The sequence below is a fragment of the Ambystoma mexicanum genome, chromosome 13, assembly GCF_040938575.1.
Source record: "Ambystoma mexicanum isolate Mex_15411 chromosome 13, UKY_AmexF1_1, whole genome shotgun sequence".
NCBI lineage: Eukaryota > Metazoa > Chordata > Amphibia > Caudata > Ambystomatidae > Ambystoma > Ambystoma mexicanum.
In genome coordinates, this window is record NC_090938.1 from 792305357 (window position 1) to 792329457 (window position 24101).

Below are 24101 nucleotides of genomic sequence, written 5' to 3' on the forward strand. Positions count from 1 at the left end.
CTTCCTGCTTGCAGCAGGCCGAGGAACAGGCTGAGGAGCCCCACCTTTATGCTGTTGCATAGCCCGAGCACTTCCTGCATGCAGCAGGCCGAGGAGCCCCACCTTTGCACTGTAGTATAGCCCGAGCACTTCCTGCATGCAGCAGGCCGAGGAGCCCCGCCTTTGCCCTGTAGCACTGAGCACTTCCTTCATGTAGCAGGCCGAGGAGCCCCACCTTTGCACTGTAGCATAGCCCGAGCACATCCTGCCTGCAGCAGGCCGAGAAGCCCCGCCTTTGCACTGTAGCATAGCCCGAGCACTTCCTGCATGCAGCAGGCTGAGTAGCCCCACCTTTGCACTGTAGCATAGTCCGAACACGTCCTGCATGCAGCAGGCCGAGGAGCCTGGCTTTGCACTGTAGCATAGCCCGAGCACGTCCTGTATGCAGCAGGCCGAGAAGCCCCGCCTTTGCACTGTAGCATAACTCAAGCACTTCCTGCTTGCAGCAGGCCGAGGAACAGGCTGAGGAGCCCCATCTTTGCACTGTTGCATAGCCCGAGCAAGTCCTGCATGCAGCAGGCCGAGGAGCCCCACCTTTGCACTGTAGCATGGCCCGAGCATGTCCTGCTTGCACCACCTTTGCACTGTAGCATAGCCCGAGCACTTCCTGCTTGCAGCAGGCCGAGGAACAGGCTGAGGAGCCCCACCTTTCCGCTGTTGCATAGCCCGAGCACTTCCTGCATGCAGCAGGCCGAGGAGCCCCACCTTTGTGCTTTAGCATAGCCTGAGCCCTTCCTGCATGCAGCAGGCCGAGGAGCCCCACCTTTGCACTTTAGCATAGCCTGAGCACTTCCTGCTTGCAGCAGGCCGAGGAACAGGCTGAGGAGCCCCACCTTTGCACTGTAGCATAGCACGTCCTGCATGCAGCAGGCCGAGGAGCCCCACCTTTGCACTGTAGTATAGCCTGAGCCCTTCCTGCATGCAGCAGGCCGAGGAGCCCCACCTTTGCACTGTAGCACTGAGCACTTCCTTCATGTAGCAGGCAGAGGAGCCCTGCCTTTGCACTGTAGCACTGAGCACTTCCTTCATGTAGCAGGCCGAGGAGCCCCACCTTTGCACTGTAGCATAGCCCGAGCACTTCCTGCATGCAGCAGGCTGAGGAGCTCCGCCTTTGCACTGTAGCATAGCCCGAGCATGTCCTGCATGCAGCAGGCTGAGGAGCCCCGCCTTTGCACTGTAGCATTGCCCGAGCACTTCCTGCATGCAGCAGGCCGAGGAGTCCCACCTTTGCACTGTAGCACTGAGCACTTCCTTCATGTACAGGCCGAGGAGCCCCACCTTTGCACTGTAGCATAGCCCGAGCACATCCTGCCTGCAGCAGGCCGAGAAGCCCCGCCTTTGCACTGTAGCATAGCCCGAGCACTTCCTGCATGCAGCAGGCCGAGGAGTCCCACCTTTGCACTGTAGCATAGCCTGAGCACTTCCTGCATGCAGCAGGCCGAGGAGCCCCACCTTTGCACTGTAGCATAGCCCGAGCACGTCCTGCATGCAGCAGGCCGAGGAGCCCCACCTTTGCACTGTAGCATGGCCCGAGCACGTCCTGCTTGCAGCAGGCCGAGGAGCTCCACCTTTGCACTGTAGCATAACCCGAGCACGTCCTGCATGCAGCAGGCCGAGGAGCCCCACCTTTGCACTGTAGCACTGAGCACTTCCTGCATGAACCAGGCCGACGAGCCCGGCTTTACACTGTAGCAGAGCACTTCCTGCATGCAGCAGGCCGAGGAACCCCACCTTTGCACGTTAGCATAGCCTGAGCACTTCCTGCTTGCAGCAGGCCAAGGAACAGGCTGAGGAGCCCCACCTTTGCACTGTAGCATAGCCCGAGCACGTCCTGCATGCAGCAGGCCGAGGAGCCCCACCTTTGCACTGTAGTATAGCCCGAGCACTTCCTGCATGCAGCAGGCCGAGGAGCCCTGCCTTTGCACTGTAGCACTGAGCACTTCCTTCATGTAGCAGGCAGAGGAGCCCTGCCTTTGCACTGTAGCACTGAGCACTTCCTTCATGTAGCAGGCAGAGGAGCCCCACCTTTGCAATGTAGGATAGCCCGAGCACTTCCTGCATGCAGCAGGCTGAGGAGCCCCATCTTTGCACTGTAGCATAGTCCGAGCACGTCCTGCATGCAGCAGGCCGAGGAGCCTGGCTTTGCACTCTAGCATAGCCCGAGCACGTCCTGCATGCAGCAGGCCGAGGAGCCCCACCTTTGCGCTGTAGCATAGCCTGAGCACTTCCTGCTTGCAGCAGGCCGAGGAGCCCCACCTTTGCACTGTAGCATAGCCCGAGCAGGTCCTGCATGCAGCAGGCCGAGGAGCCCCACCTTTGCACTGTAGTATAGCCCGAGCACTTCCTGCATGCCGCAGGCCGAGGAGCCCCGCCTTTGCCCTGTAGCACTGAGCACTTCCTTCATGTAGCAGGCCGAGGAGCCCCACCTTTGCACTGTAGCATAGCCCGAGCACATCCTGCCTGCAGCAGGCCGAGAAGCCCCGCCTTTGCACTGTAGCATAGCCCGAGCACTTCCTGCATGCAGCAGGCTGAGTAGCCCCACCTTTGCACTGTAGCATAGTCCGAACACGTCCTGCATGCAGCAGGCCGAGGAGCCTGGCTTTGCACTGTAGCATAGCCCGAGCACGTCCTGTATGCAGCAGGCCGAGAAGCCCCGCCTTTGCACTGTAGCATAACTCAAGCACTTCCTGCTTGCAGCAGGCCGAGGAACAGGCTGAGGAGCCCCATCTTTGCACTGTTGCATAGCCCGAGCAAGTCCTGCATGCAGCAGGCCGAGGAGCCCCACCTTTGCACTGTAGCATGGCCCGAGCATGTCCTGCTTGCACCACCTTTGCACTGTAGATTAGCCCGAGCACTTCCTGCTTGCAGCAGGCCGAGGAACAGGCTGAGGAGCCCCACCTTTACGCTGTTGCATAGCCCGAGCACTTCCTGCATGCAGCAGGCCGAGGAGCCCCACCTTTGTGCTTTAGCATAGCCTGAGCCCTTCCTGCATGCAGCAGGCCGAGGAGCCCCACCTTTGCACTTTAGCATAGCCTGAGCACTTCCTGCTTGCAGCAGGCCGAGGAACAGGCTGAGGAGCCCCACCTTTGCACTGTAGCATAGCACGTCCTGCATGCAGGAGGCCGAGGAGCCCCACCTTTGCACTGTAGTATAGCCTGAGCCCTTCCTGCATGCAGCAGGCCGAGGAGCCCCGCCTTTGCACTGTAGCACTGAGCACTTCCTTCATGTAGCAGGCAGAGGAGCCCTGCCTTTGCACTGTAGCACTGAGCACTTCCTTCATGTAGCAGGCTGAGGAGCCCCACCTTTGCACTGTAGCATAGCCCGAGCACTTCCTGCATGCAGCAGGCTGAGGAGCCCCACCTTTGCACTGTAGCATAGTCCGAACACGTCCTGCATGCAGCAGGCCGAGGAGCCTAGCTTTGCACTCTAGCATAGCCCGAGGACGTCCTGCATGCAGCAGGCCGAGAAGCCCCGCCTTTGCACTGTAGCATAACCCGAGCACTTCCTGCTTGCAGCAGGCCGAGGAGCCCCACCTTTGCACTGTAGTATAGCCCGAGCACTTCCTGCATGCAGCAGGCCGAGGAGCCCCGCCTTTGCACTGTAGCACTGAGCACTTCCTTCATGTAGCAGGCCGAGGAGCCGCACTTTTGCACTGTAGCATAGCCCGAGCACTTCCTGCATGCAGCAGGCCGAGGAGCCTGGCTTTGCACTGTAGCATAGCCCGAGCACGTCCTGTATGCAGCAGGCCGAGAAGCCCCGCCTTTGCACTGTAGCATAACCCAAGCACTTCCTGCTTGCAGCAGGCCGAGGAACAGGCTGAGGAACCCCATCTTTGCACTGTTGCATAGCCCGAACACGTCCTGCATGCAGCAGGCCGAGGACCCCCACCTTTGCACTGTAGCATGGCCCGAGCATGTCCTGCTTGCAGCAGGCCGAGGAGCCCCACCTTTGCACTGTAGCATGGCCCGAACACGTCCTGCATGCACCACCTTTGCACTGTAGCATAGCCCGAGCACTTCCTGCTTGCAGCAGGCCGAGGAACAGGCTGAGGAGCCCCACCTTTCCACTGTTGCATAGCCTGAGCACGTCCTGCATGCAGCAGGCCGAAGGGCCCCGCCTTTGCGCTGTAGCATAGCCCGAGCACGTCCTGCATGCAGCAGGCCGAGGAGCCCCACCTTTGCACTGTAGCATAGGCCGAGCACTTCCTGCATGCAGCAGGCCGAGGAGCCCCACCTTTGCACTGTAGCATAGGCCGAGCACTTCCTGCATGCAGCAGGCAGACTAGTCCCACCTTTGCACTCTATCACTGAGCACTTCCAGCATGCAGCAGGCCGAGGAGTCCCACCTTTGCACTCTATCACTGAGCACTTCCAGCATGCAGCAGTCGGGGGAGCCCCTCCTTTGCACTGTAGCATAGCCCAAGCGCTCAGAGAACACCTGGTTTCTGGATGCACCCAGTCAGTGACTCTCTCTCTTCCTTTTCCCAGGAGTGTCCCAGTGTCCCGGCCGGATCTCGTGTCTCCTGGATCGCCGCCACCCCTGTGTCCCCGGGACTGGGGGCTGTGGACCCTGCCTCGCCAAGTACCAAGAGGACCCCGGTGGGAAGTGTGTCCTGAGAAGTTTCCGCACACACGGTAAGATGGCATTTCTCTTTGTGCCCCTCCTGTGCTGGAAAGTGAAGGGGCATTTCCCTGTAGGTTGCAGGTGGATGGCCTTGTCGGGTCCCGCAAGCTTAGACAGCAAGGCTATCCCTCATATTACAGAAATGTCAGGCTCAGAGAGAAGATCAAACCGTCTCAGACAGCATGACTAGCCCTCAGGTTACATAGATCTCACAGGCTCAGGCCTCGGAGCAATCCCTCCGATTAGACAGCAGAGCTACTCCCCATGTGACATGGGACGGCGTCAGGGCTTTTCAGTGTTTTCATGTCGCCAGTCAGCAGTCTATATATAATATGTCAATAGATTCCGTTCTATATTCTTTTCGTTCTGGGGCTTTAAATGTGCGCTTGCGGCGTTTGCGTTACAGGTTTCATTTGCTGGAAACTGGAGACCTTCAGACGACCGCAAGGGCTCCAGCAAATCAAGTTTCTCAACGCGAGGGCTGCAAAGCACACTTTTAAAGCAAAGAAATACGCCCTGGCGTTAACAACCACCGATTATGCAGAGACGGCCAGCCAGCAGGGAGCGGACACACGAAATGGCCACTGAAAAGCGAAACCTTCTTCTTGTCAGCAAGGGGATGATGTGGCGGAATCGTCGTTACAAGACCACGAGGCGATATCATCAGTGGGCACTTAGCGCGGCACCCCCCTGCTGGCCGGCCATCTCGTGATAATTGATGGCTGTTAACCCCGGCGGCATTTGTCTCCATTATAACGTATGCCCCTCACGCTGCCCCAGGCTGTTTTCCACTCTAAGCAAAGGGGGGGTTGAGGGTGCGGGGAGCAAACCATCAAGTTGAAATGGGCCCCGCATTTCTTCAGCCGGGCCTGCGTGTGACACATGTGTCCCAGTATTACATAGCAAAGCCATCCCTGAGCTTGCACACATGCCACAGGCTCGCAAAGCAGCTCCCGCTTCGCACGTGCAACAGACAAGCAGACGTGTACTTCAAGGTGCACATATCCCTCCTATCACACCGATTTCAGAGGCTGGGTACGGTGGCTGCAAAGCCGCCCCTCTTACAGGACCATTTACACAGGTTTGGAGACTAGTGCTATGCTTCAGTTTACACGGATTGTACAGGCCAGGCTTGAAACAGCAGAACTACTCCCCAAGTTGCATAGATTGCACAGGCTCAGGCCTCAGAGAGCTGCGCTATCCCTAAGATTACACAGATTGTACAGGCCAGGCTTGAAACAGCAGAACTACTCCCCAAGTTGCATAGATTGCGCAGGCTCAGGCCTCAGAGACCTGTGCTATCCCTGAGGTTACACAGATTGTACATGCCAGGCTTGAAAAAGCAGTACTTCTCCCCAAATTGCATACATTACAGAGGATTAGTCCTCAGAGAACTGCGCTATCCCTAAGATTACACAGATTGTACAGGCCAGGCTTGAAACAGCAGGACTACTGCCCAAGTTGCATACCTTGCGCAGGCTCAGGCCCCAGCGAGCTGCACTATCCCTAAGGTTACACAGATTGTACAGGCCAGGCTTGAAACAGCAGAACTACTCCCCAAGTTGCATACATTGCACAGGCTCAGGGCTCACAGAGCTGCACTATCCCTAAGGTTACACAGATTGTACATGCCAGGCTTGAAAAAGCAGTACTACTCCCCAAGTTGCATACATTACAGAGGATTAGTCCTCAGAGAACTGCACTATCCCTAAGGTTACACAGATTGTACAGGCCAGGCTTGAAACAGCAGAACTAATCCCCAAGTTGCATACATTACATAGGCTTAGGCCTCAGAGAGCTGCACTATCCCTAAGGTTACACAGATTGTACAGGCCAGGCTTGAAACATCAGGACAGTTCCACAAGTTGCATACATTACACAGGCTCAGGCCTAAGAGAGCTGCGCTATCCGTAAAATTACACAGATTGTACAGGCCAGGCTTGAAACAGCAGAACTACTCCCGAAGTTGCATACATTACACATGCTCAGGGCTCAGAGAGCTGCGCTATTCCTAAGGTTACGCAGATTGTACAGGCCAGGCTTGAAACAGCAGAACTACTCCCCAAGTTGCATACATTACACAGGCTCAGGCCTCAGAGAGCTGTGCTATCCCTAAGGTTACACAGATTGTACAGGCCAGGCTTGAAACAGCAGAACTACTCCCCAAGTTGCATACATTACACAGGCTCAGGCCCAAGAGAGCTGCGCTTTCCCTAAGGTTACACAGATTGTACAGGCCAGACTTCAAACAGCAAAACTACTCCCCAAGTTGCATACATTGCACAGGTTCAGGCTTCAGAGAGCTGTGCTATCCCTAAGGTTACACAGATTGTACAGGCCAGGCTCGAAACAGCAGAACTACTCCCCAAGTTGCATACATTACACAGGATCAGTCCTCAGAGAGCTGCACTATCCCTAAGGTTACACAGATTGTACAGGCCAGGCTTGAAACAGCAGAACAGTTCCCAAAGTTGCATACATTACACAGGTTCAGGCCTAAGAGAGCTGCACTATCCTAAAATTACACAGATTGTACAGGCTAGGCTTGAAACAGCAGAACTACTGCCCAAGTTGCATATCTTGCACAGGCTCAGGCCTCAGCGAGCTGCGCTATCCCTAAGGTTACAAAGATTGTACCGGCCAGGCTTGAAACAGCAGAACTACTCCCCAAGTTGCATACATTGCACAGGCTCAGGCCTCAGAGAGCTGCACTATCCCCAAGGTTACACCGATTGTACAGGCCAGACTTCAAACAGCAAAACTGCTCCCCAAGTTGCATACATTGCACAGGTTCAGACCTCAGAGAGCTGCGCTATCCCTAAGGTTACACAGATTGTACAGGCCAGGCTTGAAACAGCAGAACAGTTCCTCAAGTTGCATACATTACACAGCTTCAGGCCTAAGAGAGCTGCGCTATCCCTAAGATTACACAGATTGTACAGGCCAGGCTTGAAACAGCAGTACTACTCCCCAAGTTGCATACATTGCACAGGCTCAGGCCTCAGAGAGCTGAGCTATCCCTAAGGTTACACAGATTGTACAGGCCAGGCTTGAAACAGCAGAACTACTCCCCAAGTTGCATACATTACACAGGCTCAGGCCTCAGAGAGCTGTGCTACCCCACAGATCAGGCAGAGCCAGGCCTCAGAAAGTAGAGCAGTGACTCGGGCTACCGGGATTGACTGAGTTTGGTGTTAGACCACCGGGCTATATATCAGTTTACACCAATCTTCCAGGCTCAGGCCGCAGACGGCAGCAATGTCCTTTGGTTTGCACAGGTCTTACAGGCCAAGCCTCCGGCGGAATAGCTGTCTCTCAGGTTACAGGGATTAAACAGGGTCCGCTGTTAGACAGCAGAGCTATATTAGAGGTTACACTGATCTTGCAGACAGAAATGCTGTTCTTGGGTTACAGAGATCTCACAGGCTGAGGTCTAGTATTGCAGAGATGACAGCATAGCTATATTAGAGGTCACACTGATCTTGCAGACAGAAATGCTGTTCTTGGTTTACAGAGATCTCACAGGCTGAGGTCTAGTATTGCAGAGATGACAGCAGAGCTATATTAGAGGTCACACTGATCTTGCAGACACAAATGCTGTTCTTGGGTTACAGAGATCTCACAGGCTGAGGTCTAGTATTGCAGAGATGACAGCAGAGCTATATTAGAGGTCACACTGATCTTGCAGACAGAAATGCTGTTCTTGGGTTACAGAGATCTCACAGGCTGAGGTCTAATATTGCAGAGATGACAGCAGAGCTATATTAGAGGTCACACTGATCTTGCAGAGAGAAATGCTGTTCTTGGGTTACAGAGATCTCACAGGCTGAGGTCTAATATTGCAGAGCGGACAGCAGAGCTATATTAGAGGTCACACTGACCTTGCAGAGAGAAATGCTGTTCTTGGGTTACAGAGATCTCACAGGCTGAGGTCTAATATTGCAGAGCTGACAGCAGAGCTATATTAGAGGTCACACTGACCTTGCAGAGAGAAATGCTGTTCTTGGGTTACAGAGATCTCACAGGCTGAGGTATAAAATCGTAGTGCTGACAGCAGAGCTACATTAGAGCTCACACTGATCTTGCAGAGAGAAATGCTGTTCTTGGGTTACAGAGATCTCACAGGCTGAGGTCTAATATTGCAGAGATGACAGCAGAGCTATATTAGAGGTCACACTGACCTTGCAGAGAGAAATGCTGTTCTTGGGTTACAGAGATCTCACAGGCTGAGGTCTAATATTGCAGAGATGACAGCAGAGCTATATTAGAGGTCACACTGACCTTGCAGAGAGAAATGCTGTTCTTGGGTTACAGAGATCTCACAGGCTGAGGTCTAATATTGCAGAGATGACAGCAGAGCTATATTAGAGGTCACACTGACCTTGCAGAGAGAAATGCTGTTCTTGGGTTACAGAGATCTCACAGGCTGAGGTCTAATATTGCAGAGAGGACAGCAGAGCTATATTAGAGGTCACACTGACCTTGCAGAGAGAAATGCTGTTCTTGGGTTACAGAGATCTCACAGGCTGAGGTCTAATATTGCAGAGCTGACAGCAGAGCTATATCAGATGTTACACTGATCTTGCAGACAGAAATGCTGTTCTTGGGTTACAGAGATCTTACAGGCTGAGGTCTAATATTGCAGAGATGACAGCAGAGCTATATTAGAGGTCACACTGATCTTGCAGACAGAAATGCTCTTCTTGGGTTACAGATATTTCACAGGCTGAGGTCTAAAATTGTAGCGCTGACAGCAGAGCTATATTAGAGGTCACACTGATCTTGCAGACAGAAATGCTCTTCTTGGGTAACAGTCGGAGATCTCACAGGCTGAGGTCTAATATTGCAGAGCTGCTGCTCAGGGTATAGAGATTGCACAGGCTCCTGCTGGAGGCAGCAGAGATGTGCCTTGGGTTACACAGCTCCCACAGGCGCAGGCTGCAGAGCTGCTGCTCAAGGTATAGAGATTGCACAGGCTCCTGCTGGAGGCAGCAGAGATGTGCCTTGGGTTACACAGCTCCCTTAGGCGCAGGCTGCAGAGCTGCTGCTCAGGGTACAGAGATTGCACAGGCTCTGGCTGGAGGCAGCAGAGATGTGCCTTGGGTCACACAGCTCCCACAGGCGCAGACTGCAGAGCTATTGCTCAGGGTGTACAGAGGACATACAGGCCCAGACTTCCGATTGCAGAGGTGTAGCTCAGGGTACAGAGATTGCACAGGCTCCGGCTGGAGGCAGCAGAGATTTGCCTTGGGTTACACAGCTCCTACAGGCGGGTGCAGAGAACATACAGGCCCAGACCTCTGATTGCAGAGGTGTAGCTCAGGGTACAGAGATTGCACAGGCTCCGGCTGGAGGCAGCAGAGATGTGCCTTGCGTTAACAGCTCCTACAGGAGCAGGCGGCAGAGCTATTGCTCCGGGTGCAGAGAACATACAGGTCCAGACCTCTGACTGCAGAGGTGCAGCTCAGGGTACAGAGATTGCACATGCTTCGGTTGGAGGCAGCAGAGATGTGCCTTGGGTCACACAGCTCCCACAGGCGCAGGCTGTAGAGGACATACAGGCCCAGACCTCCGACTGCAGAGGTGTTGCTCAGGGTACAGAGATTGCACAGGCTCCGGCTGGAGGCAGCAGAGATTGCACAGGCTCCGGCTGGAGGCAGCAGAGATGTGCCTTGGGTTACACAGCTCCCACAGGCGCAGGCTGCAGAGCTGCTGCTCAAGGTATAGAGATTGCACAGGCTCCTGCTGGAGGCAGCAGAGATGTGCCTTGGGTTACACAGCTCCCACAGGCGCAGGCTGCAGAGCTGCTGCTCAGGGTACAGAGATTGCACAGGCTCCGGCTGGAGGCAGCAGAGATGTGCCTTGGGTCACACAGCTCCCACAGGCGCAGGCTGCAGAGCTATTGCTCAGGGTGTACAGAGGACATACAGGCCCAGACCTCCGATTGCAGAGGTGTAGCTCAGGGTACAGAGATTGCACAGGCTCCGGCAGGAGGCAGCAGAGATGTGCCTTGGGTTACACAGCTCCTACAGGCGGGTGCAGAGAACATACAGGCCCAGACCTCTGATTGCAGAGGTGTAGCTCAGGGTACAGAGATTGCACAGGCTCCGTCTGGAGGCAGCAGAGATGTGCCTTGGGTCACACAGCTCCCACAGGCGCAGGCTGCAGAGGGCATACAGGCCCAGACCTCCGACTGCAGAGGTGTAGCTCAGGGTACAGAGATTGCACAGGCTCCTGCTGGAGGCAGCAGATATTGCACAGGCTCCGGCTGGAGGCAGCAGAGATGTGTCTTGGGTGACACAGCTCCTACAGGCGGGTGCAGAGAACATATAGGGCCAGACCGCCGACTGCAGAGGTGTAGCTCAGGGTACAGAGATTGCACAGGCTCCTGCTGGAGGCAGCAGAGATGTGCCTTGGGTTACACAGCTCCTACAGGCGCAGACGGCAGAGCTATTGCTCAGGGTGTACAGAGGACATACAGGTCCAGACCTCTGACTGCAGAGGTGCAGCTCAGGGTACAGAGATTGCACAGGCTCCGCTTGGAGGCAGCAGAAATGTGCCTTGGGTAACACAGCTCCCACAGGCGCAGGCTGCAGAGCTACTGCTCAGGGTACAGAGGGCATACAGGCTCAGACCTCCGACTGCAGAGGTGCAGCTCAGGGTACAGAGATTGCATAGGCTCCGGCTGGAGGCAGAAGGGATGTGCCTTGGGTTACACAGCTCCTACAGGCGCAGACTGCAGAGCTACTGCTCAGGGTGCAGAGAACATATGGGCCCAGACCTCCGACTGCAGAGGTGTAGCTCAGGATACAGAGATTGCACAGGCTCCGACTGGAGGCAGTGGAGATGTGTCTTGAGTTACACAGCTCCTACAGGCGGGTGCAGAGAACATACAGCCCCAAACCTCAGACTGCAGAGGTGCAGCTCAGGGTACAGAGATTGCACAGGCTCCGGCTGGAGGCAGCAGAGATGTGCCTTGGGTTACACAGTTCCCACAGGCGGGTGCAGAGAACATACGGTCCCAGACCTCAGACTGCAGAGGTGCAGCTCATGGTACAGAGATTGCACAGGCTCCGGCTGGAGGCAGCAGAGATGTGTCTTGAGTTACACAGCTCCTACAGGCGGGTGCAGAGAACATACGGGCCCAGACCTCTGATTGCAGAGGTGTAGCTCAGGGTACAGAGATTGCACAGGCTCCGGCTGGAGGCAGCAGAGATGTGCCTTGGGTCACACAGCTCCCACAGGCGCAGTCTGCAGAGCTACTGCTCAGGGTACAGAGATTGCACAGGCTCCAGCTGGAGGCAGCATATATGTGCCTTGGGTCACACAGCTCCCACAGGCGCAGACTGCAGAGCTACTGCTCAGGGTGCAGAGAACATATGGGCCCAGACCTCCGACTGCAGAGGTGTAGCTGAGGGTACAGAGATTGCACAGGCTCCGGCTGGAGGCAGCAGAGATGTGCCTTGGGTTACACAGCTCCTACAGGCGCAGACGGCAGAGCTATTGCTCAGGGTGTACAGAGGACATACAGGCCCAGACCTCTGACTGCAGAGGTGCAGCTCAGGATACAGAGATTGCACAGGCTCCGGCTGGCTGAAGGCAGCAGAGATGTGTCTTGGGTTACACTGCTCTTACACTCGGGTGCAGAGAACATACAGGCCCAAACCTCTGATTGCAGAGGTGGACCTCAGGGTACAGAGATTGCACAGGCTCCGGCTGGAGGCAGCAGAGATGTGCCTTGGGTTACACAGCTCCCACAGGCGCAGGCTGCAGAGCTGCTGCTCAGGGTACAGAGATTGCACAGGCTCCGGCTGGAGGCAGCAGAGATGTGCCTTGGGTCACACAGCTCCCACAGGCGCAGACTGCAGAGCTACTGCTCAGGGTGCAGAGAAAATATGGGCCCAGACCTCCGACTGCAGAGGTGTAGCTCAGGTTACAGGGATTGCACAGGCTCCGACTGGAGGCAGCGGAGATGTGTCTTGGGTTACACAGCTCCTACAGGCGGGTGCAGAGAACATACAGGCCCAAACCTCAGACTGCAGAGGTGCAGCTCAGGGTACAGAGATTGCACAGGCTCCGGCTGGAGGCAGCAGAGATGTGCCTTGGGTTACACAGTTCCCACAGGCGGGTGCAGAGAACATACGGGCCCAGACCTCAGACTGCAGAGGTGCAGCTCAGGGTACAGAGATTGCACAGGCTCCGGCTGGAGGCAGCAGAGATGTGTCTTGGGTTACACAGCTCCTACAGGCGGGTACAGAGGGCATACAGGCCCAGACCTCAGGTTACACAGGCCCTTCGTAGCCAGTGCTCGGCTGGCGGGGCCTCCATGCGATGGCCAGGTGCTGCCAGGGAGCCTAAATATATCCAGGTGTATCCAGCATTGCTCCCGCCCAGGGGCCGCTGTTTGCTTTCTGCCAAGGCCTCGGCTTCAGCGTTTATTAAAGCCTCTGGAAAGGCCGAGTCCGCCTCCGCAGGCACAGTCCTTAGCCAACGGGGAGAGGCGCTGAGCAGATGGGCGGGGCCCGGGGACTAAGACCCAGCAGAGGGGCCTTGGGGTCAGGCCTCTCTACCTCACGGCATCCGCCTCCTCATAACCTGCCTTCTCCTCTCCCCTGGGACCGACGCTAACCCGGGTAAGGCCAGTGAGATGGGCGGGGAGACAGATAGCACCTTCCAGCTTCGGGGCACTGCACGTTCAGGGCCTTCTAACAGTAGCCATTTTCCGATCTCAGGGCGAGTCTATCTACGGTTCTGGGCCTTTGAACCGGTGTCCTGCGGCTTGCATACAGAATTAAGCAGCATGGCATTAGCAACGTGCGCGCTATCACTAGATTGTAATGTTTTTAATTATAAATATACATATAGCCACAAAGACGTTTTATACATATCACATACATCATGCCAATAGACAATACAACACACACACAGTATAACACACTCAAAACGTGCATTATGCATTGGTTAAATCATTAAGAATCTGCATAACATAATCGCACATTTTGACAATATAAAATATGAAATTACAGTAATTCCCAGCTGGTAAGTGGCTCCAGCACTCCGACATATCGAGTTTCTTCTGGAAATGGCCATATTGTTTCGTACATGTCCATCTTCTCTGGGCCAGGCTAGCACAGTGATGCCAACGGTGCCCGGGGTACCTATCAGGCAAGCATTCTGATATACTGATATGCTGAGGGGGGGGGGTGAATAGGTCAGCCCCCAGCAAGAGCTTCCTGTGCGTGTTCAGGCCCCCAGGTCATGGCTGTATCCCTACGGCTCAACTTCACACAGGACAGGAACCCCTGCGCCATCCTTGCATTATGCTTGCACGGCGAAGCCACCATTTCTGCCAATGCATGCACTAATGGCCCCCACCTGCTCTTCGGTTTTGGCACAGATGTATTTCCAGTGATCCTTCCAGGTCAGGTAACAGGTTATCCATCACAACACCAACATATTTCTATCTATACTAACTAGCGCCACCAGCTGCACCCCCTGGGCCCGGAGCTTAGTTCGTGGACGAGAGAAAAACCCATGACGTGTCACTAGATTTCCGCCAGCGTCCCATTCGCTGGTTGTACTGAATCCTGGTGGCTGGGGGGCTCTGGAGGTGCTTGGTCTCACTCTCTTTGAGGGCATTTGGGGAGACCAGGCTGTCTCTCCCTCCTCGGGGCCCGACCATACCGGCCTACATTTGAAAATCAAAATTCCTGGGATTTATGCCCCGCCCACAGCCACACAAGACTCCGCCCATTTGCACATGGCTCCGCCCACACGCCCAACAGGTAAACTCGGTTGTTGCATGCTTCAGTTTGCTTACTATAGCACTGAAAATAATTTATTCAATGCTGTAGTAAGCAAAATGAAGGCAGTGCCGCCGCCTTCATAATAGTGCTTTCAATCCATGTCACTGGATTGAAAGCAGCATTATTCCTGCTGCGGCGCCGCCTTCATTTTGCTTACTATAGCATTGAATGAATTATTTTGGTAAGCAAAATGAACGTGGCACCGCCGCCGTAATAAAACTGCTTTCAATCCAATTATATGGATTGAAAGCACTATTACAGGGGTCGAGGGTCACATTGAGCGCCGTTTCCGGATGCCAGCCACTTCTTCACCCGATTAGCTACCGGCGGCAGCCAATCAGGTGGAGAATATGACGGGACCGGAAAGAATCTCAGAATTCCTGAGATTTGTGAGCTTAATTGGAGCCAAATAATAATTAGTGGGTGCGGTGCACATCATCCTATAGGATGGGGAAGCGCCTGCGTGGGTCCGCCCACGCTTCCGATAATTAAGAAGAAGAAGAAGAAGAATTCCTGAGATTCACGGGACTTTTCCGGAGACCCGGAGAAATGCTTTAAATTCCTGAGTCTCCGGAAAAATTCCGGAGGTTAGGCAGGTATGGGCCCGACCATATGAAATAGCATATCCGCTCACGGAAATGTGAACACAGCGATAGTGTCACATGCAGGGAAGGCGGAGCTCTTGCCTTCGGTTTAAAGTGGCTGCATGTTACAGGGTCACATTTACATGTGGCAGAGCCCGCCGTGGAAAAGTGCGCCTGACTGCACCTGCCGCCAGAATGGTGGCCACGCAAGGGCATGCCCGAGGACACTCATATTTATGGGGTGCGTCCCCGTTTCTTCTTCGTTGGTCCCGCATCCTTCCCTAGAGCGGACCCCAGGTCCAGTTTCCTTTCGGTTCGTGCAGCTGGTCCATCCAACGCTAGCGGCCCATCTCTCAAACGTGTGGCTCAATGGGCAGAGACCATGGTAGATGACACCCCCGCCCCCCCATCCCCCACGGGCAGAAAAACACCGTCCTCGCTACGCACCCCCACCAAACAGAACGTGGCGGCGCTGGCGCTTGTTCTTCTTGCTCATAGATTTTTATCCATCAGCTGTGATTATTGGATACCGAGGCTTGTGCCTCATTCCTCCATCTTCTCGGGTTGAGTGTGTAGTCGTGGGTTAGGATTTTTCTTGGTCTGTGTGGACTTGTCACAGTAGAGCTGGTTTCCCTGGGTCTTCGCCCTGATGGGCTGCGGGGAGAGGGTGTGCCTCTTCTTCTGCTTCTTGCTGATAGATGTTATCCATCAGCGGTGATTTTGGGATACCGAGGCTTGAGCCTCATTCCTCCATCTTCTCGGGTTGAGTGTGTAGTCCTGGGTTTGTATTCTTCTTGGTCTGTGTGGTCCTGTCACAGTAGAGCTGGTTTCACAGGGTCTTCGCAGTGATGGGCCGCGGGTAGCGGTCGAAGGGGTTTGCAGTGGTGGCAGTGAGTCTTCTGATCAGAGGGTTCGGGTTTTGATACAGTCCTTGGCAGAAGTTCTTACTCAGCTTCGCTAGATGTTCGTCCAACATCTCGATGTCCAGGTCTCTGTGAAGGTCTGCTATCCTTGTGAAGATTGGAGCTCCAGATGATATCCGCAGGGCCTTGTTCTGGACTATCTGAAGACTCTTCTGGTGTCGCTCATGGCAGGTCATCCGTGCTGGGGAGGCATACGTCAGGGTTGGTCTGATGATCGCCTTGTAGACGTTGATCTTTGTCCGGAGGGGCATGGACTTGCTCTTCAGGAGTGGGTACAGCGCTGCCATTTTTCCTGTTGCCTTTTGCTGAGTATTCTCGATGTGGCTTTCCCAGTTGAGTTTGCTGTCCAGGGTCACACCGAGGTAGCGGCTGCTGCTCTCCCATTTGATGGTCTCCCTGTTGAGGCTAATGTGTGGGTGTTCCTTGATCTTCTTTCTGGTGAACAGCGTTGAAGTTGTCTTGCTGGTGTTAAATTCAATCTGCCAGTCGCTGTACCACTTCGCGATGGTATCCAATGAAGCTTGCAGGTTCTTCGCCACTTCCTTTTCGCTGGATGACTGGAAGATGACTGCAACATCGTCTGCATACAGCGCCAGGTCCGTCTTGTGGAGATCTGTCGGGATGTCGTTGGTGAAGAGGTTGAACAGGAAGGGTCTGAGGTTCGATCCCTGTGGCACGCCTGCTCGGATGGGATGTGATGAGGACATCTCAGACCGCATGGACATGGAAGGTGCGGCCTCCCAGGTAGCTTGCAATCGTCTTCACCAGGTAGTTCGGAAATCCCAGGCCAATCATCTTGTGCAGCAGTCCCTTGTGCCAGACTCGGCGGTGCCTGGTAGCCTCCTCATATACAGGCATAGGCGCCCCTGGCTAGAGGGGGACAAATGGGGCCAATCTCCCTCCCTATTTACTGCTTCCCCCCGATCCCCACCGTGGCAAAGCACTCTTTCCAGATGTCTTAAAGATGCTCCCCCTGCCCCCCAGCCGCCATACGTGCATTTGCAGGCACTTTGTGTGCTCAGCCTGTCTTCTTTCTCCTGGCCTGAAAGGGACACCATTGAATCACTGGCGTGGGGGCCATCACTCTTCAAAGCAGGCTTCCTACATACAAGGTACACTATTGTTTCCAAAGGTGCAGCTTAAACTTTCATAGGCCCTAAAGAAAAAGACATTTCCAAAACGGAAACATGCTTCTTAAACTTACATTAACTACTTTTCTTTAAAAGAAGTGTCTTTTTTTGTCACACTACCACACACATACCCTGTGATTTGTGTGCCCCTTTCTTTGTGTTTTATCACAGGATATATTTCTAAAGATGTTTTATGCTAATGTAAGTTCATGGGTGTCAACTTTTGATTTTCACTACAGGGGCAGAAATCCCCCCCGACCCCATGCTCTGAATTTAGGCAAGCAACCAGCCCAAATCGTCCCCTGGCTGAACACATTTTATTGTACTTGTTTTTTTTTAATAAGGAATAGCAAAAACTCATACGATGTACAGCCAGTTTTAAATATATCACATCTCAGCAACAGTCACTCAACCTGCTGAGCTACCCTGATAGCCTTCTGTTGTAGGGTATATCTCTCAATCCCTTAATATTCTCAAAATGACTGCATTACACTACATGATCATGACTTCAAAGTCAACAGTATTTAATCTCCAGCCACATTTAGCGCAAGCATAGATTAACTGAGGGTGTACCAGTGGCGGATCGTCCATTATGAACGAGGGGGCACAACCCTTGGGCACCCTCACCCATTATGGAGGCACCAGCCCACTGTAAACACTGAGTGCTCCCTCTGCTGCTTTTTGCAGCTGAGGGAGTGCTCCTAGGATTTCTCGAACTGTCAAAGGGAAACACGGTTTCCCTTTAACAAGTCTGTTCCCCAGCCACGCATGCCCAATGGGTCATGCATAGCTGGGGGTGTTTTGCCTCCTCAATCTTGCATGGCCCATTGGGGATACTGACCAAGGAATTGCATGTTTGTATGTTGGAGGGGTTGCTCCTGCTCCTCCCTGCACATACTAACGGACGGAGGCGTTGCAGCAGCAATGCTTTGGCTCTTGCGTGCATGTGCAGGAACCAGGAGGTGATATTTACTTCTTGGTTCCTGTTCATGTTAGGCGAGAGCTGGAGCGCTGGGAGGACATTTCAGGACCAGTGCAGAATGTAATACGTGCATATATGCCTCATTTGTGTGTTGACAGCCTTTCAAGTGGGACAATTTATAAGTGATGGCTCCTTTAACAAACCATTGTTTTTACACAGTATGTGCTTAACATGTCAGTGTTAAGAACTGAACATGGGTCATTTTCATTGACCGGACCAGCACAAGTATCAGTTAGCTGATCAAACCTATGCATTTTGCAAAAGAGAATAAAAATGCCACACAGAAAAGTTTTAAACGATTTCCTTTATTTCCATGACTTTTTATTTCACACACCAAAACGTTTTTGTATATCACTTTTTAGTTACATATGGCACATCCCTGGGAAGGTTAACTGACATTTTCCTGCTTAAGTATTCTAGTGGCTGCTTTGGGACATGGACTAAATGCATCCTCTCAGCAGCAAAGATTATTAAATTGTCTAAACAAGCCAGCCACTGCCCAGCGCCCACACCAGATGGCACCTCAATGTGACTTGGCACCTTGATTAGGAAATCCAGGTTCATTGTGTCACCATGCAGAGAGTAGTCCGTGGCAAATCAATGCAGTGATGTGTGCAGCAATAATGTGTGCGCTGCCCAATCCACCACTGCTGGTTAATGGTGTCTATGTGCTGCTCCCTTATGTAACAGCACATATACCTGTTTTTTTCTGATGTGCCCAATGTCCATACAATAGCACACTACAATGTTTTATGTATGTGGCTCTGACCAGTATGCCATACTGTGCCCACACTTAAACACATAAAGCAATCCAAGAAGTTGCCTCAAATTGTACATCCACTGGGCCAAATGCCCTTCCTCCACTGCCACACCATGATTTTCACTAGCTGCAGGTCAGCACTAATGAGAGATGCTAATTCCAGCTCTGCGTAATAGTGAGGAGGTAGTGGCCTAGGAACTGTGGACCCTCTAACATGCATTAGAAGCTTGTTTTGTTTAAAACGCTTCTTCAGCTTATTACTGGTCAGGCTAAAGTTTGTAAGAGACAATCCTTTCTTTGTAGCCTTTCTGTGCATTGTTTATTGGGTGTCTCTTGTGCGATATCCTGTCCTGTCTGTAGATATATTTCCCTAAATATGTTTCTGTATTGGGGTTGGGCATGCTCACACTGAGACCCAGCCCTTCCTCATCTAAAATTCTTCAGAAACAAGAGCCCTTGTATCCCATTTGAGTGGTTGATGTTGCAGCCATTTAATACTCACATCCAAAAACTTAAGCTGTCCAAATGAGCATGTATGGTTCGTTCATGGTTACAAACATTTTAATGTTAGCATGAGGATTGTGAACCACGATGCGAGCACCAAGCCATGCATCAGTAATACATTTAGAGATTCACACATGCAATCCTTTTATCACAGACTTGTTTATCAAATGAAGAGATCTCTGATCACTGTTATAGTCCTGAAATGCTCTGTGATTTAATGCAAAGCATACAGGAATCCTCATTGGTGCTATTTGTCCCCCATTCCCACTCTCAGAGAGGTATTTTGAAAGAGTACAATAGGAGTGGAATGATAACCTATTGTCAGAAAATAATTCTTGAGGTTAGTCTATACTCCTACGTCCCGTCCCCTTTCCTCCATACTTATGGGACATTCCTCCGTCCTGTGGGACGGGAATGGAGCGCTTTGTAAAAGCATCCAAAAATGTCAAAAATGTTTAGCCCTTCCTCTCTTTCTACGCGGAGCCCGGCACGCGGCTGTAACCCCGCCCATCTTGGCTCCGCCCCCGCGCATCGCCCATCAGTCCTTTTCACCGCTCGTTCGGGGCTGGACGCGCTTGCATCTTCGGAAGATCTTCTTCCCTTTTTTTCCTCCTCTCTGGCTCTCGCTAGCGATCGTGTACTAGTCTGTCTATGTTGTTCAAATTAGACTTTCCAGATTGTTCATTGTGTGTCACCGACGCTTCGCGAGGGCGGATCCCCATCCTCTTTGTCTAGAGTGTTTGGGTCCGGATCACTGTTGGGACTCCTGTTTTTATTGTGACTCCCCTTCGGTCTGGGCACTTCAATGTCGGTTGGAGCGGGGGGAGGAGGTGTTTTGACCTACTCCTCCATCGCATTTTCAGGCGTTTTATCGACGAAAAGAAGAAATGCCCAGTAAGTTCTTTACCTTTCAGAGCACCCCGTCCGGGAGATACATTTCCGGGCTCTTCCCGAGCCGGGTGGAGCATTGATCGCTCTGTCACCGGGGATTGCCCCGAGGTGTCTTCTGGGCCTAATAATTGTACCAGAGTTTTATCCAAGGGTCTCCGTAAGGGGCCTGTGGATACCGGAGCACGCTCCGAGGCCCCTCCTGTGGGGGCTGCCTGTAGACCCAGTTCTACTGAGTCGTGGGGTACCGGAGCTCGCTCTAGGCCTCGTTATCGGCTTCCCTCAAAAGTACCGCAGTGCGCCCCGAGGCCTCGGCTGGGCTTGGTGTTTCCAAACGGATGTTCGAGGCCCACGCTAGTAAGGCTGTTACCAGACCTGGGTCCGAGGTCCCTCGTGCAGAGGCTGACCAACATTTCTGAGAGGCATGCCAAGGCCTTATCGGTGAAAGTTGTTCCTTACCGTTCCCGCTCTTGTGGCGACGCCAGAACTGTTGAGGGGGCAAGTAGTGAAAGTTCTTCCTTTACTGGCAGTGCCAAGGTCCTTCCTGTGAAGGCTAGTTTGGCTATTGGTATGTCGCAGAAACATTCCAGGCCTCATAGTACCGGCTCGGCCGAGGTTCGTTATGTTAAGGCTAAAATTAAGACCCCTGACCCACCGACGGGGACCCCTGCCTCACTTCCACACATGCCGCAGTGCCCCTCGGGTGATGGCAAAATGGCAGCCGTTCCCGCCACGACCACGGAGGCCATTTTGGGTGCTTCCCCTACAACTACGCCATCGGCCTCAGGTGTAGGAGTTGGTTCCATACTTCATGGTCCTCTCCCTGTAAGGATGATAGGAGGGAGTGGGAAGAGAGAAGAGGGGGGGCAGGTTAAAGAGATGTAAACCTAAACTCCTAGTAGATCTATTGCATAAAAACATTATAAGAATGACTGCACATCTACAATATACAAGGAAGGGTGCTTACCCTGTCCGCGTGGAAATAAATTCTGTACACGGGTGGGTGAGGTGACCTGGGACCTACGAACCAAAATAGTTGTTAGTACTAGGTTGGAGTATCTGCTAACAGATATGAACAAACAGTGTAGATTAGCACTGTGTATATCATTTTTAACATTAAAATAACCGAGAATTGCCTCAATGGTGGGTGTGTGTGGCCGCATAGCGGCGTGCCACATCCTTCTCCCAATATTCGCGTATTACCCCCGCGGCCTGTGCCGTGTGCGTCTGCTTGTGTTAAAGCAGACGGTTGCTGGTAGGGAGCGGCTTACCTGCTCGCTTTCGTCTCTGTAGAGGTCTGGCGGTCTGCACGCGGAGTGTTCTCTACGCCGCTGACCGCCAGATCTCTATTTATTATTGTTGTGACGCCGCCGTCTGGTGCACGCGCGGGTTCCTGGGACAATGGCCGCTCGCGTCTATCTGCGGGCGGCCATGTTGGAGTCAGGCTGTCTGGGCCGTGTTGGAATGCCAGAGTGTACTGGCGGTTGTGCGATCTCAGAAGACCTATAATTCTTAGGGTTACATGACAGGTAAGTAGTAGAGCACTAATAATGTTACACATACAACTGAAACTATTGCATAGTGTCTCATATTATTAACGGGACGAGTATGGGTCATGTCGCTAAATCCGTGCTGTATCTTGTGGGTGGTGAAGTGTTTCCCATGTACAGCCGCCGATTCAATATGCTCATACCCGTACCCCACAGTTCATTTGACACCCTATTTGATAGGCTAGACCATGGTTGCGAGGGTTTGCCAGCTGGTTGGTTCGTTTAATTAATTCTTGTCTGTCTTCAAACGGAAAATCCAAAGTTGTTCTCTTTTATAGAGTAGATCGTGGATATTCCCCCCTCTTATGGGTGTAGCCATTTTCTCAATGATTGACTAGGTGAAATCTGCTGGATTATGTTGCTGTTCAATAAAGTGTTCCACCATTGGTGCAGTTGTTTTCTTTGTACGTATGCAGGAGCGGTGCTCAGCGAGTGTCATGATGCCTACCCCCGGAGCACCAGTCCAGGCCCAGCACCCCCGGGAGCAGGCATCACGCCCCCGGGTAAAAGCCCAGCGGCCCTTTATAGGGGCTCTTTGGACTCTGTCCTGGCGCCGTTGGCGCCAGGCTCATGTTGGACATCAGTCCTGGCGCCAGGGGCGCCAGGCTCATAAGGGGAAGTGTTTGGTGCACTTACCTGAAGCAGACCATGCTGCACACTCACCTGATGCAGACCATGCTGCATGAAGAACCAAGCCAAATGAGGCTTAGGAGGGACTATTTTTCTGAAGGAACTATTTGTTACTTGGGTGGGGCTGTGGAAGAATACTCACCTGGAACTTCTTCCAAAGCTATTTAAGCCACGCCCGGACAGCCACACCAGCTTCGCGTTGTTCTGCATCCCAGCAGCTGAACGCTCACCGTGTCTGCTCCTGCACCTGGACTCCAGCCACGCCCGCCTCGAACCTGGAACACCTGTAAGGGAATAAGAGAAGAGAAAGGTGAAAACCAAGAACTTATTCAACCTTCTTACCTGCATCCGGAATCTTCACGCCAGCATTCCTGAAGGAAGACTTCCATTTAAAAGCACTGCGTTGCTCGCTGCAGCGCCGCGCTTCACTCACCTGTTCCCGAGACGCCGCCCGGCTCCATCGCGGCTCTCAGCACCGGTCGCCACTTCTCTGCACCTAGGGGAGAGAAGAAGAGACAAAAGGTGAGCAAGGGAACACAAGAGGAAAGCCGAATTTTCAGCCATATTACTTACCGGCTTTTCTTGGTGAACCATTCCACATCTCGGGTCGGCGCCGCATCTTTGGCAGGTACCGCACCCCAGCCCCTAAGGGGAAAGGACAAAAGACATTACTGGGGAATTATAAAGACATTTAGAGGGTCGCCCTCATCACTAACTCACCTCATTTTACCACCGGCAATTTAACCCCTCAACGCATCGCCTTTGTTCTGCACCTGAAATAAAGGACAGAAAAAACAACATAAAAGGAGGCTCACACTTGAACTTTTGCATCTTCATACTTACGGCGTATCGCTCAGAAAAGTCAAGTGGATGTGCCAGCGCCATTCTGAAAACCAGTGAAGTAACTGGACGAACGCACGCCCCTGCACCAGAAGCAGGATGGAGAGTTCATCCTTCCAAACCATAAGGTGAGCTTAAACCGGGGGTTTTGGAGGAAGTCAGAGAAGAACGAAGAGGGAAAGGGGGGAGAAAGCTCACTATTCAGCAGACAGTTAATCCCCTTTCTCATCTGCAGAAGGATATTCCTACGGGCCAGACAAGCAAGATTTGAGGGTCCTGTTCAATCGGTGGTCCGAATTCTGCGCATCACGCTTGAAGAGGCCACAGCAACCCAGACCAGACCAGCGCCTCCGTGGGAGCCAGGTGAGCATTACAGAACGCAAAGCCATCATACAAATTTTTTTTTTTTTATTATTATTTGTTTGGTTAATACAATCAACCTTTCAAATTTTCAACATACAAAAGAATTGCATTTCATGATTATTTACCAACAGATTTATACAAGAGCAGCAGCACGTGCAGTAAATGGATTCAACAATCAAGGCTGCTCAATTGATACTCTTTTTGATATTCAATAGGATTTGACTGAAGCTTATAGCATTTAGCAGGAAATACAGCATCCAAAAATTGTATCGTGGCTATCTTTATGACTAGCTTAGGTGATGAAAAGATGAATTGCCACAGATCTTTGTATATATACCTGTTTTGGTCTTCCAGATAATTTTTAAAATATAGCATACGAGTGGCCGCCAGTTGTGGGCAGTACACTATACAATGTTCCAAGGTCTCTTTTTGGTCTAAAACTTTACAAAATCGGCAGTAATTATCAGCCTTCGGGATTA

The 24101-nt window shown here is 52.7% G+C and overlaps 1 protein-coding gene across 2 annotated transcripts in view; it reads left to right on the forward strand.

Annotated features, from left to right (window-relative positions):
* The window catches only part of LOC138521991 (uncharacterized), a 523182-nt gene that overhangs the window by 16769 nt on the left and 482312 nt on the right, over nucleotides 1-24101 (forward strand). For both annotated transcript variants that reach the window (XR_011283205.1, XM_069635182.1), the window contains exon 2: nucleotides 4527-4673. Coding sequence is in view for 1 of the 2 variants with exons in the window: in XM_069635182.1 (XP_069491283.1) it covers nucleotides 4527-4673 (147 nt within the window). In the remaining variant the exon portion in view is untranslated. The remainder of the gene's footprint in view (nucleotides 1-4526; nucleotides 4674-24101) is intronic.